The sequence below is a fragment of the Equus przewalskii genome, chromosome 3 (genome assembly GCF_037783145.1).
Source record: "Equus przewalskii isolate Varuska chromosome 3, EquPr2, whole genome shotgun sequence".
In the NCBI taxonomy this organism is placed as follows: Eukaryota; Metazoa; Chordata; class Mammalia; order Perissodactyla; family Equidae; genus Equus; species Equus przewalskii.
In genome coordinates this window covers 6,165,328-6,182,317 of record NC_091833.1, presented here as the reverse complement: position 1 = coordinate 6,182,317, position 16,990 = coordinate 6,165,328, and the positions used below count along the sequence as shown (strand labels likewise).

Below are 16,990 nucleotides of genomic sequence, written 5' to 3'. Positions count from 1 at the left end.
TTGTGTTTTTTTAAAGCAGCAGCAACATATATGTAAACATATTAACATAATTATATTTATGCTTACAAAGTAATGCTTACAAAAAGACCAGATAGGAGAGGCAGGAAAAACAGAATGTCCACATTTTATTCTATTATAGTTCCATATTATGTGAACCCTTTGCAACGAGAATATATGTGTATTTATTAATTGTTCAATTATTTTTTCCACATTTTTAAAGAAAAAAGATCCCATGACTATATAATTAGTGAAGAAGCAGAGTTCAGTGGAAGAAAGAGCAGCTTTGGTCTCAGAGAAACCTGGATTCAAACACAAGCTGTGCTATGTACGTCACCTTCAACAAGTTATTTTACCTCTCTAAGCCTCAATTTCCGTTCTTAAAAAGAGCTTTATTGAGATCTAATTCACATACCAAACAATGCACTCATTGAAAGTATACAATTCACTGTATCTTAGTATGTTCACAGGATTGTGCAACCGTCACCACAAACTAATTTTAGAGCATTTTCATACCCCTTGAGAAACCACATACCCATTCGCAGTCAATCCCCATCAATTTTCTTTTCTGGGAAAAAATGGAGATAGGACTACCTACCTGATAGGTTGTTATGAGAAACAAATAAAATATATTAAAGCCTGCAGCACAGTGCCTGGCCCTCAGTAGGCACCCATCACACACATTCCAAGTAAAGTTCAAGACATAAATGACGTGGAGATAAGCAAAAAGACTGGATATGACAGAAAGTGTACGACAGAGGCAAACCCTTTCAAGTACCCAGGAATACACTCACGTTCCTATCCTCAGGGCCTCCAGGAACCAGGCCCTCTCCCTAGTTTTACTGAATACAAAAAAATCAGGTATCAAACCAAAAGGCAGGAGTTTGAAAATGTCAGCATTCAGGATCATACTTCAGAGTGAAAGTTCCAGGAGGAGAGATGCCTTCTCAACCCTGAGAAAGTGAGCAGCAAGCAGCAGCCAGTGCAGCATTGCTGAGAAGGCAAGAAGAACACGGTAAGTTCATACTGGACAAGGAGTTGAGACTACACTGTCATGTTTCTACTTTTCAAAGTGAAAATAAGCATGACAGGTGCTCATTTGGCTGTTCAAGCACTTTCCACTTAAATGGCAATTCCTCAAGCTTACCGACTGCAGCCTCAAGTTATAATTTATTACTGTTTCTCTATTATTCCCTTGCCTTGGCAGAAAGCAGAACACAGCACCTACACTTCAAGACCCATGAGAGGTAATAAAGTATAATTATTTAGAATTTATGATTAAGCCATAAATTATAGGTACTTTTTACTTCAGTTGGTCAGTCAAAGGTTGGGGGAGGAAGGGAAAGGGATCAGAGGAAGAAATAACAAAAGCCTTTTCCTTTGAACAAAATGTCTAAATCAGGGCAGGACTGAGGGACACCTGGAGGATTTACAAAGATACCACAGTCTCCAAGTTAAGTCCCAGAGGAGCCCTAGGCCTACAGGCCTCTGTTCTTCCTGCTCACAGGGCTACAGACTCCGACCAGAGTGCTCACGTTGACTCCAAAAATAGAAGCCCCGCCGGTTTTCCGGTTACACCACATCAAAACGTTCACAGTGCTCTGGGCCTTGCTGCCCTAAGCCATAGGTATCTCAAAGAAGGTGAACCTAATCCATAAAAGGCTACTGGTCAGGCTTTCTAAGTAAACTCAGCCTCCACCAAGGTAAGACTGTGGCTTCCACAGAGCTCCGATTCAACAATGGCCAGATGCTGGATCCCCTCACCCTCAAGAATCAACTGGTGAGATTTCACTTCCTTGTCGTTCCTTTATGTGGCTATGGAAACATCTATCTGGAACAGGTAGGTGCAAAACTCAGGGCATGAAGCAGGATAAGAACGCAACAGTCAGCACTCTCCTGTGACCCACTTGCCTCACTGATTCTCCAATGTGCCATGGCCCAGGTCCCACTCGTCACTCTAAGTCCCCACATTCAAAGGGTAGTTTGCAAAGCACTTTCCCACACACTTTCTTACTCGGCCTCACAAGAACCCTGGGAGGCAGGTATCATCAGCACTGGCTCTGAGGTGGAGGAGGAGACTCAAAGAGGCGCTAACGGTGAGGGGCCAATAGCCAACGCAGTGAGTCTGGAACCCCGTTACCTCAAAGAAAATGGCCTTTGCATTATCCTACCCTAAACTGTTGGGAAGGCAAAGCAAAACCAGAGAGAAATACTGTGCATTCCAATTTATACTGCTTTTTTCTTTTTTTGCTGTGGAATTTTTACTTGATAACTGAAGCTTTAAAATGCCTGATTGTTATAGTAAACAACAGATATTTGAAATGAGATTTAGTTGGATTTAAGGAAACAGAAGTAAAGAGACCAGATAGAACAGAGTCCTGAAGAGTGACACGTAAAAAATAATAACAATAAGTGAAGGGAGGATAAAAGGAGGTTTGCCCCAAACGTTTACAGAGCACTCACCTTTGTCCCGAACCATCCCACCTCCACACCAGCTCCTGGTTAATGAACATAACTGGGTTGATGTCCCTTGAACTGTATAATCTGTTCCACAAAAAACAAACCCACGGTTTGTCTCCAAGCCACTTTTAAGTCCCTAACTCCCTGGTTACATTCAGTCTATGGAAAACATCTGTGGCAAAGTAAATCATCGTACTCTGAGAAAGACCAGAGTGTACTTTTTTTTTCCTCTAAGTGTGTTTTGAAGTCCTGGTTGGAAAATTAGTGAAAATTGTAAATCTGTTTGCAAATCTGGTCATGTCTAACTGTGAGATTAGGGCAAAGATTCCAATTTAAAGGTAAAACCGTGACAACCCCAGTTAAGCGTATCCTCAGGCACTGCCAGCAGGGCCTTCACTCACTTCCACAGGCAGAGGATTTATTGCAGGCACCCGACACGCGCCCCAGCAGACACCCCTGGAGTATTTACTTGAGACAGCAGGGTTCAGTCTGTACTTCCTCTGCAGACCAATATATTATTATAAATTGAGCTAAACTGTTTCCTTTTCATAAGTGCTACGAAGTTCAGATTTCAGATATCAGCACCGGGCTGCGGTCCCTCCACATGGCTCCTTATGGTATTCGGATTTTAAAAAGTAAAGAGAAGACGTAGGATCAGACCATGGTTGCTTTTATTTTTGTTTTGTTTAAGAGGTGATGGAGGAAAATTCATTTTAGAAATTGAATATGACACCTTACTAAGAAAATATATTCTAAATGAAACTTCGGGTACATTGTGCTGTGCTTGACCCAGTTCAGCAGGGTAGCAGCTATTTCATCTATATCTGAAGGCAGGAGTTGGGAAATCAGAAAGAGATATTCGATCCTATAAAATAATAACACTCACTTCTTGTTTATCACCTACAATAGCTAAGGGACCCAATGTATATTTAAAAATGTATATTCATTATAAAATATAAGTCAAAAGGACAATGTAATTTTAAAATATTTTTATTAATCTATTTCTGAGGCAAAAAAAAAAAAACTTTAAAAAGAAGCGGAAAAGAAAGAATCAAACAGAACATTGTCGTCATCTTCTTTTCCTCCCTTCCTGAACAACTTCGTCCTAAAGCCATCAGGTGAGGCAGAGGGATGCGGGTGAGGGAGGGACAGGAGGGCACGGAAGCCCAGAGCAGGGTCAGTGCCCGAGTGGGGGAGGAGGGCATCCACGTGGGGAGGAGGATGGCCTGACATGGGGTGTCAGAGCCTAAGTGGGATAAAATGCCAAGTTCCAACGCTTGCTTCTTACCAGCTGTGCAACCACGGCTAAGCAGCTGCGGCAATCTAACCTTCAGTTGTTCTTTTGCAACATAGTTAACATCCACTTCCCAGGGTTATTGAGAAGATTAAAACAAGTCTTGACTTGTTGTCAGTCTCCCCAAAATGTGACTGTTATTCACACTCTACTCTTATTTCAGACATATATATGTATAGAAAAAAAGACAAAGTCCATAACTAGGTGGTACATTAAAAAATGAAATAATAATCATTTGAGGTAACTCAAATGATGTTGAAGGATGGGGCGAAGATTTCAGAACAGGAACTCAGCCTGCGGCAAGCAGGGCAGGGGCAGGGGGAGAAGACTTGAACCCTCGAAACACTGCCATGTGGAGACTTCAGTGTACTGGGACCAAGTCCAAACGGTCCCTTTTGGGGTGGGAAAAGCATTGTATATGAAACGTGCAACCCATTCTGGTCCCTGCTCTGCCTCATACGAAGTGGCGTCAGGCAAATTACTTAGGAAAAGAACATTCTCTGCCCCGTCTCCTCACAAGGTTGTTTGGAGACTGAATGAGATTGCTTAAGTGAAACTGATTTATAAACTGTAAAGCAACACGCAAATGGAAGGCAAGAGATTTAGGGCTTATTTAGATTAGCGTTCAACAAATACAGGAGTCACTCCACCAGAAGAAGTTAAGAGGTAAAGGGACACAGCATTAAGTACCATCTAATCAACCAGGAGAAAGTAACGCCTGCATAATGACCTTTCAATCTCTCCTACATCACGGAGAAAGGCTCAGATTGGTACCACTATGTAGTTAACACCTCTCTAACAGTCACTAAACAAAGACGGAACTGGACGCAGACTCAGGGTCCTCAGCAAACAAAGGGAGCAGGCACTTAACACCGCTTTCAGTTCTCTCTATATTTATGAAACTCTTCTAATCATGCCAAGTGATACTGGTTTTCCATTTTAGACAGTGATATAAAATCTCCTAAAATAAATTCATTTTAGTCAAAGAAAAAAGTGAGTTTATTCAGAGAGAACTATCACATAAGTAATAGTGCAATAGCACATGGATATGAGAAGAACCTTGAAGCTGATGTGCGAATGACTGAAATTGGGAAAACACTTCATGAGATAACGGCCTAAAGAGCTATTCAAAACTCTGAATTCCTGGAAGGCAAGGACCAAGTTTTATCCATCTCCAACGTCCTCCAGAACCTTCCGCAGCACGTGGAACACGGTGGGCCCTCTACAAATACTCAGTTAATCGGGAAATCATTCTCATCATAAACGCTGGGTTAAAGCCATGGTGCTTCCTGGCTCTAAAACCAACAGCAGCAGATTCCCCCAGGAGGTAAGAGTGGGATGAACTTAAAATTAAATAACTCTGAATAATCAAGAGCCAGAGCCAAGGAGAGAACAAAGACTGAGAAGCTTTTGAGTAAAAAAGATACTGTTTGCACACTGTGCATTGAAAAACAAGTAGAAAGACCATAAACAAAACAAAAAACTGACAGCAAAGAAGCAAACAAAGCTCCACAAACCCCCCAGCTTTGGTTAGCCTAAGCACAGCTGAAATATTGCTTCCTGAAGAACCAAATGACAAGTGGAGAGAAAGCCTCGGTGTTAGGCCAGCTGCTCTTGAAAAGAAATTAAATGCAAAACTAGAAAAAACGTTCTCACTGAGAACTTATATAGACAGGGAAATATATTAAAAATTTCACACTGATAAGTTGATTTAGATGATTTAGTAGCTCTGATGAAGAATCCTGAAAACCGTTTAGCACACTTTGGGGAACTCCATGAACACAGAGAATGAAAAGAAAAGTAACTTTTAAAAATTAGCAGTATCTCCATGAAAAAATCTACTTACGTACATATACAAGTTTCATTATCACTATAAAATACTTGAAAAGTTTATTTCAAAAGACATATTCAAAATATACACCCAATAATCTAACACTTAAGACACTAGAGCATCACTATAGTTCTAATCCTCCTAATTACCCAGCATAAAATAGCAGTCTCCTTGGTGAAGGGGTATTGCCAAACCAGGCGTCTCTATGTCCCACGAGATCTTGAAACCAACATGCCAGATATCAGGATCTCTGCCTTCGAGTTGAGGATCATCCTCACTTTCCTCTTCAGGGCCTGTCAAAAGAGAAGAAAGTGATCAGAAAGGAAATATTTCATTTAAAGTTCTGGGTGTTATAATAGTTACGTTAGGAGTAATTGAAGTTTTACTAAAATATGGATGCTATGAACTATATCCTCCTTTATGTCATATTTTTTAAAAAAAACTTCTTTAGACTATTTTTAACACATCATTTATTTTTTAATTTAAAAAAATCTTAAAATGGTTAGGAAATTATCACAGATACCAAGAAAAATAAAAGAAGATTATTTTGTTCAATTCCATGCAAATAAATTAGAAAATCTGGATTAAATGCATAGATTTTTAGGAAGATATTAATTATCAAAATTGACCCCAGAAGACGTAGAAAAGCTTAAATAAGCCACAGAAGGTCTAGAGGAAGTTGTCAGAGAACTCTCTCTGAGGAAAACAGGGGCCCACAGAGTTTCAAAGGAGAATTTTACCAAATTAAGGAGTGGTAATTTCAATATACTTTAAATTGTCTAAGAGCATAGAAAAAGAAGTTCCCAAATTCTTTTCACAAAGATAGAGCAATATGTATCTACATCCAAAAAGAACACACACACACACACACAACAATATCACATCTGAAAATCAACGCAAAACTTCTAAATATAAGGAAATAGAACCCAAATCCAGCAGAATATTAAAAGAATAACATCCCATAACCAAGTAAAACTTATTCCAGGAACACAAGGATAGTTCAATGTATAAAACCGTAATACTTAAAATTCATCAAATTCAGAGATCAAAACAAAACAAAACAAAAATCCAGAGTCACCTGAAATACACAAAAGTATTCAATAAAATACAGGCTTTCATGATAAAAACCTCAATAAAACAGGAACAGATGGCCAGTTCCTTACCATGATAAAATACTCACCTATCTCAACCCCAAAGCCCGCATCATATTTTAATAGGGAAACATTAGAAACATTGCCAAAGTTAAGCATTAGCAAATAATGTCCCTTATCATGACAATGACTCATCATTATTCTGGTGCCTTCTGGAGTTGCATAACAGAGGAGTCCTCATTAGACAAAAGAAGAAGTAAAAGATTTTTTAATAGGAAAAAATATTTTTTTGCAAATGATATGATTATTTATCGGCAAATCAATCAGGAAGAATATTTCCCAAGCAACAGGCCAGTTAAGAAAATGTTAGCTATAAAAGTATGCATGTAAAAATATCTAGTAAGATTCTTACATTTGCACTGTCTACATGAGGAAAAACTTTAAAATATTATTGAAGGAGACAAAAGAAGATTTAAACAAATGTAAAGACATATTATGTTCTTGGGAGATAAGACCGAACATCATGGAAATGTCAGTTCTCCCTAAACTCATCTACAAGTCTGACATAAACACAATAAAAATACCAACAGGATTGATTTTTAGGTGAGTGGGGTTGGTAACCGGACATGATGATTCTGTAACTCACATGGAAATATAAAGAAGGAAGCATAGCCAGGAAATTTTTTTTTTAACATAATAAAGAGCTCCTACACATCAATAAGATAAAGATCAATAATTAAAAAGAAAAACTGGAGCCAGCCCCACGTCCTAATGGTTAAGTTCAGTGCGCTCTGCTTTGATGGCCTGGGTTTGGTTCCCAGGTGCAGACCTACGCCATTCATTGGCAGCTATGCTGTGGTGGCGACCCACATACAAAATAGAGGAAGATTGGCACAGATGTTAGCTCAGGGTAATTCTTCCTTGAGCAAAAAGAGGAAGACTGGCAACACATGTTAGCTCAGGGCAAATCCTCCTCAGGAAAAAAAAAAAAGGAAAATGGGCAAAAGTTATGAAGACAGAACACATAAAAGGAAATAAAATGAGTTCGTAAACATATAAAAAGATGTTCAAACTTATTCAGGTAAGAGAAATGCAAATTAAAGCCACAATAGATATTTTTCACCTATCAGATCAGAAAAGATCAAACACTGATAAAATATGGTGTTAGTTAAGAGTGTAACAAAATGGCACACACATGCTCTGTGTAGAGGACAATTTGGCAAAGCGTATCAACACCACAAATGCATAAACCCTCTGAACTTATACAAATTCCACAATTCCACTCTTAGGAATGCATACTAAAATATACTTGCAGAGATTGCCAAATGACTTTTGAGCAAGGATATTTATTGTAGAACTGCTTATAAGAGCAAAAGATCAGAAATAACCTAAACAACTATCAATAAGTTTCTGGTTAAATAAATTATGAAATGTCCCAGCAATAAAATACTAGGTAGTCACTAAAAGTAATATGCCTATACACTGATACAGAACCATCTGATATATTATACACACACACACACATTTCTCATTGAGGAAACATTGGTTTATAACGTATAAATTTCAGGTGCCCATCATTCTATTTTGATTTCTGTGTAGACTACATGTTCACCCCCAAAGTCTAATTACCATCTCTCACTGTACACGTGCCCCCTTTTACCCGTCACCCTTCCCCTACCCCGTTTCCCTCAACCATCCATCTGGCATACGTTTAAGAGAAAGAAACGAATAGGCTATAATTTGTGTAAAAAATATAAGCACATGCACACACTTATGTGTGCATAAGTACGTATGATATTTCTGGAAGGATACTCAAGACTTATTTTTCTGGGAGGAGAACCACGTGGCTGAGATACAGTGGTGGGAGAGAGACAGAAAGGAAGTGGAAGGCACACGCTATGATTTGCCTACATGACCAGTCTCACAGGGATGGCCCTACATAAAAACTTGCCAAAGTTCATGTAAGAAATATTTATTGAGCACTTACTACACACTAGGCACTGACCCAGGCACTTGGGATCCATCGGTGAATGAAACAAAGACCCCTCCCCTAGTGGAGCCTTCCTTCCAGAGGAACTGCAAATGTTCCTCACTGATGACTAGCAGGGGGACATTTTGAATTCCATGAGACTTTAATCCACTAGACTCTGGTCTTCAAGGGCAGGGTCCGTTTTTCTTTTTCACCCGTATTTAGAGCCCTGGTAACTGGCACACAGAAGGCATTCAATGATCACTCGCACTAAACTGCTTGCTTAAAAACAAAATGTTCTTTCAGTTCACACCATTCACAGTCCTTACCGCGCTAGATGGCAGGAAAAGAAAATGTTAATTCATGCAATCAGTTGGACAATAAGGCATGTTTTACTTAGGCTCTTATCGTGTACATGTCACATACACAATCCAAAAGTGCATGCATCCCAGATGGCACACACTCATACACAGATCCCTACAGCCTGAACATCTTACTCTACAGGAACTGTGCACAAGGGTCAACAGCAGTAAAAAAAAAAAAAAAAAAAAAAGGAAAAAAGGAACTCCCCTTTATAACCATTCATTCACATTACATTCCACAGGTGTGACGGGAAAAACCAGACCAGAAATCCAAATTCATGGTCTCTTCAAGGAAGCAGTGCTGTTGAATGACCTTCAAGGGCACATCCAACTTTGGGTAATCTTCAATTCCTTAAGTTTGAATCTAAAATCTGATAATGCCGTATGAACAGAATCTTACCTTTTTTCATATTTCTTATTTCTGATACATGGTTTCTCAAGTACTCTTCTTTTAAGAGGAACTTTTAGCTAGGTTTCTTTAAAAATAAAGTCGTATATTAAAAGCTCAAAGCCATTTTCTAGGTTAATCTCAAAAACATTTTAAAGAGAATCCTCTGGAACAACAAATACCTTACATAGCAGTGGATACTACTAATTCATTGGTTGTGGCTTTTTTGAGCCTCAGTGGAGAATTCTGCAATTTTCTCCAGGCTCTGCAGGAAAGAGTGGTATGATCAAGCACTGACGTCTGGTCGTAGGCACTAGAAGGGTTAGTTAGCAGCAGCAGAACCAGATATTTGCTGTCCATGTCCGATGACATTCTCCAGCCAGTTCTTATTTGTACATAATACACAGTTACAGCTGAAAACAGCAGAATTTGCAAAACTAGATCCCATGAATCAGAAAGGAGCTCACAAATGTGTACAGCTAGACCTGCACTGTATGTCCTTGAGAAATCTAAATTAGTTGCCAGCTGATCAACGTACTTTGCATAAAAATACAAATTTCTAGCTACTCTTGAACTACAAGATCTGGTATCACTGAGCCAGTCACAAGTGGCTATACGTAAGAAGCAGCTGCCCCTTTAGACAAGGCTCTCTGCAAGTGGCAGTCCCCAGTCAGCCAGTTCCCTCATCTGCGGGACCTGCCTGGCCCCTACAGGCATTGAAGTCTGTGAACCTTGCTCTAGCCCACAGGCAATCAGGCCCCACACCTGCTTTTACTCATGAAGTTTAACTGGCACACGGTCATGCCCACTCATTTACATACTGGCCCTGGCTGCTCTCACACTTTACAGTATGGCTGAGTCGCTGAGACACAGATCACAAGGCCCACAAAGCCAGAAATATCTATTATTTGGCGCTTTACAGAAAATGTCTGCCAACCCTTGCTCTTGAGTTTTGATATATGTGATCTGATAGAGATGTCTACTGCACATATTAGTGAGGAAGCCGAGGCTGCATAAAATAATAATGACGTAATGTGACTAATACCTAATAACGTAATGTGATGAACAAGGTCATACAATGTAACAAAGTAATTAACGCTAAATTATTTGATATCCAGATCAACCTAGCAAAAGAATATTGATATCATATTGAAATCATATGTTTGTATTTGTGATGTCCCAAGACTTCAGGCTGCTTCATTCTAGGGGGCCCTAATGACAACAGGTGTAGCAAGCAGCACAAGAAGAAAGAATAGAACTATTTTAAGAAGATTTTTCATATGTCCCTCTCTGGTCAAATCAACTATAACTTAACTTTAAAAAGAAATGATTTAAATTATAAAGACAACGGTTTTCAGGCGGTTTTAATGCCACTGCATCTGGCTACTCTAGTAAGTGGTAATCTTCAAAGGCCAACAGGCTGGTTGGCTACTTTCCTCTCTAACTTTCATCCTAGCACTCTTCTCAATATGGCACCAATAAAGTCCTGAACGACAAACAGAGACAGTAATTGCAATCAGTGTTTCCTGATGTCTCCCATAAATCCCGCACCTCTGAAATGTGCTCATTAAAACAAGGTTTTGTTGAAGGTTTGTTTCCTCCTTGGGCTGGGTAGGGAGGCGGGAAGATGTATGTCTGATAAACTTTTTACTGCATAAGTATAGTGTTGCTCACTTTCTCAATAAAATCAACTTGTAATTATCTAGAACAACTGCAACTGATTACTCTTGCCCATATCTTTTGCCTCAAGCAGAGGCAATAGGCTCCTACTTGCCTGTAAACCTCAGTAACAATGAAAGGATTTTAAGCCTCTCAGTGAGTTGGGTGCAATCCCGGCTCCCGCTAACCAAAGTGTTAAAGAAGGAAAAGCTGTGACAGAATACAAAAGAATACTAAGTTTAAATGTCAAGTCTAAAATGTCCAAAACCTCCCCCCAAAATTAACCAATTTGGGTTTTTATGCTAACTAGTTTTTGAGAAAAAATTAATTCCATTTAATAGAAGATAAATGCCATCAAATATTTTGTTTACATTATTAAAGCTGTATGCAACCACTGTTACATAGGAAACAAAGCTAGAAGCCTGAGCATGAAGAAAGAGATGACAGTTCTAATCAAATAAAATGTATCGCTTGAAACTCTGTACCATATTTAATAACACATACCATTAATACTATGTCAATAATTTTCCTGATATGTAAGTATATATTCATCGTCACCACATACTAAAAAATAGCCCTGTTTCCTAGTCTCTATTCCCTAGCCAAGGGCCAAGATTTCTAAGACTCTGGCCCTGGCAATTATTTTCTCTGTTTCCGTAACCCCACACCTAGAGGGGCTGAAGTAGCAGGTCCCTTCCCATCCATGTCACGGATCCTGAGGCAGGAGAAACTTAGAAGTTGCAGACAGTCAGCTGGTATATGAAGCCCACTGATACTTTCTCTTTCCAGCACTGATCTATGATATTCCAGTGTCTGGGACAGGAAATCTGTTGTCAAAAATGGAAAGAGACAGAAGGTGAAAGGCGAGGGCTTGAAGTTGGGAAGACACATTCGAGGAGGGAAATGGCATGGTGGGTGTATAAGAACATAATTGATTCTGTGTTGCAAGAGTATGACATCAATGACACGTATTTGCAAGAGAGGCTAGAGAGGTGGGCAGAGGCCAGGACATGCAGGGTCTTGTGAAGCCTGGTAAGGAACCTAGACTTATACTGAGGGTAATGACAGACACTATAGACTTCTTCATTGGTCAGATCTGTTTTTCAGAACCATCCCTCTGGAAGGCAGACTATGAGCAGACTTCGTATAATTTTTCTGGACAGGTTTCCAAAGTAACGGCAAATGGAATAAGCCAGAGAACACTGTGGAAACATTCCTGAAGGACTATATCCCTAGGAAAGAAAGCTTAGCCAAGCAGAAGCCTCCCTGGAAGAGGTCTACAATTTAGGAATGCTTTCCTTGATGGGCTGTGAGGAACAAGGAGTCAAGCCTGCTGCTGACACGCAGCATGCTCCTTCTCAGCCACTGACGAATGAATGGTCTGAAGAAATGGAGAATTCAGAGAAGTCTGAAGGCGGGGGAACCTCTCCTCAGTCCCAGCTCAGAATCTATAACAAGCAGCTGCTCTCAGATGCCTCGAAACAAGCAATTCAAGACAAGCATAGTCCCTCGATACAGATAAATTGTAAAAGTAATTATAAGTTTTCTGGGATTTCAGAAGAAATATTGAAAACTCTTTACCAAAAAATCTAAAGCCCTTCAACGTGACGTCTGGCTCTGTCAGCTTTCAGATTAAGCATTTGAAAAAAAATTTTTTTAAGATATAAATATTCACATACACAGGAGAAGCTTATTACATCATGTTTCATGGACTTAGGGGGGAAAGTGAAAGCAAGAAAAGGAGAAAAAAACTGCTCTGGGGCCTTTTGGCTAAAGCTTCAAGGCCACTACATTATCTGAAGTAAAATACGAAAGGGGGAAAGGAAGCAGAGGCACTTCTCAAAGAGCACCTCCTCCAAACCAGAGCTTCTAACAGCAGAGGCTGCGATCCCTCGGGCAACCTCAGGAGGGGACAGAGAGTCACGGAGACTTACAGGAAAAGTCAGGTCTTGAATGACACAGAAGACCAGAACCAAACTGGATTAAAGCAAAAGAGGATAATTAACTGTTCACCTAGCGTCAAGCAAAGCTTTATCCAGGGTTCAAAGCACATGTCCAAGACCCAGTTTCTCTCCTCCCCAAAGTCCAAGAAAAAGAAAGAGGGTGGCCACAAAAGCTGGAGGCAGCCATATGGGGGCCATGAGAAGTTTGCTCGCCACAAGAGAGGAAAGTAACAGCTCAAGAAGAGCCAAAAGATGAAGGAGAAGAACTTAGAAACTGACCACACTATTACCGTTGAAATAAGGTTCACTGAACCAATGAGAATTCTGGTCTTAGTATTAAGGGAGACAATTCATCTCTTTAAATAAAGCCTGTTTAGGTCAGGTCTTTAGGTCAAGTATCTGAACTTGAAACCAAAAGAATCCTAATTCTAAACAAAGATTTTAGCTGCAGAAATCAAAGAGTTACTGGCCGCTGGCCACGATGTAGTTGAACAGCCCAAGTACTCAAGAACAAAAAAATACTTACTGATTCTAGGCAACACATACTTACTGATTTTCCATTATCTGAGGATACAAAGAAGGATCAAGACACAAACCATGGCTTCAAAGAGCTTACAGTGCTAATTCAAGCATGTGTAAAACTAACGTACGGCCTCAGAAGTCAGGACGTGGTTATGTGGGGGGGAAGAATACACTGGAAGGGAGCATTTGCGGGGTGCTAGCAAGTTTTATTTATTGACCTTGATGCTAGTTACACAGATATTTCGTGGAAATTTATCAAGCTGTATGTTTATGTTATATGCTATATTTCACTAATTAAAAAAAAAACCCTCAAAAGACCAGTTGGAAGATAAAGTTAAGGAAATCTCTCAGAGAGTAGATTTGAAAAATATGAAAGTTTGAAAATAAGAAAATAAATAAGAAAATTAGAGGAACAATCCAAAGTTCAAGAACCAAACCACATGGATTCTAGAGAGAAGAGAACATTGAAGGGGAAGAAATAATTAACAAAGTAATTCAAGAAAATGTCCCACATTGAAGGATATGAGTTTCCAGATTTAATGGACCTACGAATTTCAGTATAATGGATGAAAAAATATCACTGTGAAGTTATAAAACTTTTGAAAATAATCCAACCAAAAACAGTCACATAAAAGATAAAGGAAAAAATCAGAACTCTCAACATGAACACCAGAAGATAAAAGATGGTGCTATGCCCTCTGAAGAAAACTCTAAAGCAAAATTATTCCCTACCAAGATTTGTACACCCTAAATCATCTATGCATGTCAAGGCAGAATAAAGATAATTTAAGACATTCGAGGTCTCCAAAATTTACCTCCTAAGGACCCTTTCTCAGAAAACCATTAGAGGATGTGTACCACGGAAATAAACAAGTCAGGAAAGAGAGAGACATGGGATGCAGGAATCTGAAGCTCCAGAAAGGAGAGAAGATGAAGGGAATCCTCTGGATTACAATGAAGGGATCTCACAAGATGGGACATCTGTGCTCATCTTCTCTGACAAGCCCCTCAAACTTCCTATCCCACACGGAAGAAGGCATAGAGGTAACCAGTCCAGACTGGAGCAGGTTGGGAGACTCGAAGATATTTCTCCAAGAAAATGAAATTGACAGAATATCTGATTAGGTTCCAAAGCCCTCGAGAGGAGATTTAAATAACTGGCAGAGAGTACAGGGTTTAACCGCTGATAACTACATAGAAAACTACTCAAACAAACAAAAAACAACCAAGACCACTATTAACAAAGGAAAAAACTAAGAAGTTTTAAAGAAAAGGAAAACTGATCAAAGTTTCTGACAAGGCTATGAAGAGCATTTTCATGGACATGATAACAATAAGGTTGAATACTGACATAACCAAAATTACAACGTTCCTATACCAGGACCACGGGAAATCAGAAGAGTGAGCACGTTGAGGTGGACAGGAAGAGGAAAGAGAGCTAAGTAAATCCTCACTTTCCCTATCAGGAAGGCCATAAATAACGCCCCAAACAATATATGCATGTTATTAACTATCAAAAGCATTACCTGAAAGAAAAGAATAAAACTGATTGCCTCTGGGGAAATGAAAATGGGGAGAAAAGGCATAGATAAATGTGTTTTTTCTTAACAAACCACACAGAAATAGTTGACTTTTTAAAATTACATGAATGTATAGTTTTAATAAAAACTGAAAATAACTAACATTTATTGAATCCTTAGTAAGTGCTGAACACTATTATGTTAGAGTTTTACACGTATTCAATCCTAACAGTCCTGAGCTGGGATTCACTAGGTCCTTATCACTATTTACAAATGAGAAAACTGAGTCACAAAGAATTTAAGTAACTTGCCTAAGGTCCCACAGCTAATTAATATCAATATGAATGACGTCATTCAACAGTACAGAACTAAACTGCCCAATTAATGTCATAGACAATAAAGCTTGTTCCAATCCAATTTGTTCTCTTATCTCCTGCTCACCACACCAATACATCATTAAAAACTCAGCCATTCTTGAAGAAAATAATTGCAAATCACATATCTGATGAGAGATTAACATCCATAACATATAAAGAACCCCTAAAACTCAAAGACTAATAAAACAACTCAATTTAAAAACTGGCAGGGACCGGTCCAGTGGCATAGTGGTTGAGTTCACGTACTCCGATTCAGTGGCTGGGGGTTCGCAGGTTCAGATCCCAGGCACGGACCTACACACCACTAATCAGGCCATGGTGTGGCAGCATCCCATATGCAAAATGGAGGAATACTGGCACAGATGTTAGCTCAGGGACAATTTTCCTCAAACAAAAAGTAGAGGATTGACAGTGGATGTTCGTTCAGGGCCAATCTTTCTCACCAAAAAAATAAAAAATAAAAACTCAACCATTTAAAAAACAAAAAGGACAAAGGATTCGAATAGACATTTCTCCAAAGAAGATAAACAAATGATCAACAGGCATGTGAAAAGATGCTCAACATCATTAATCACTAGGGAAATGCAAAGAGAAATGACTTCACATCCATTAGAATTGGCTATTATTTAAAAAGAAAAGCATAACCAGAAAACAAGTGTTGGCATTGATGTGGAGAAACTGGAATCCTTGTGCACTGTTGGTGGGAATGTAAGATGGAACAGTCATTGCAGAAAACAGCATGGAGGTCCCTCAAAAGAGTAAACATGTAATCATCATTTGATTCAGCAATTTCACTTCAAGGTATATACACAAAAGAATTAAGACCAGGGATTCAAACACACATTTGTACACCAATGTTCATCACAGCATTATTCACAATAGCCCAAAGAGGGAAGCAAACCAAATGTCCACTGATGGAGGAGAAGATAAACAGAATCTGACATATGCATACAGTGAAATTTTATTCATCCTTAAAAAAATAAAAGTCTGACACATGCTACAACATAGATGAACCTTGAAGACGTTTGCTAAGTGAAATAAGCCATATACAAAAGGACACATATTGCATGATTTCTCTCATATGAGGTACCTAGAGCAGTCAAATTCTTAGAGACAGAAAGTGGAACAGAGGTCGCAAGGGGCTAGGGGAAGTGGAACAGAGAGTTAGCATTTAATGGGTACAGAGTTTCACTCTGAGATGATGAAAAAGTTGTGGCGATGGTTGCACAACAATGTGAATGTACTTAATGCCACTGAACTATACATTTAGAAATGGTTAAAATGGTAAATCTTATCTTATATATATCTTACCACAATATAAAAGAATAAATTACTAATACACACAATATGGGTAAATCTCACAATAATTATGTTAAGTGAAAGAAGCCAGACAAAAAAATAGTGCATATTGTATAATTCCATTTCTCTAAAATTCCAAAAAATGCACACTAATCTACAGTGACAGAAAAGAGATGAGTGGTTGCCTGAGGCAAGAGGCGAATGATGCAAGTGAGGGCAGGAAAGAGAGATTACCAAGGGCACAAGGAAACTTGGGTCACTATCTTGATTGTTGTGAC

At 39.1% G+C, this 16,990-nt stretch overlaps 1 protein-coding gene across 3 annotated transcripts in view; it reads right to left on the bottom strand.

Moving 5' to 3' along the window:
* The window catches only part of FTO (FTO alpha-ketoglutarate dependent dioxygenase), a 352,540-nt gene that overhangs the window by 224,683 nt on the left and 110,867 nt on the right, over nucleotides 1-16,990 (bottom strand). For all 3 annotated transcript variants that reach the window (XM_008513156.2, XM_070613663.1, XM_070613662.1), the window contains one exon: nucleotides 5,732-5,875. In XM_008513156.2, coding sequence (XP_008511378.1) covers nucleotides 5,732-5,875 — 144 coding nt within the window. The remainder of the gene's footprint in view (nucleotides 1-5,731; nucleotides 5,876-16,990) is intronic.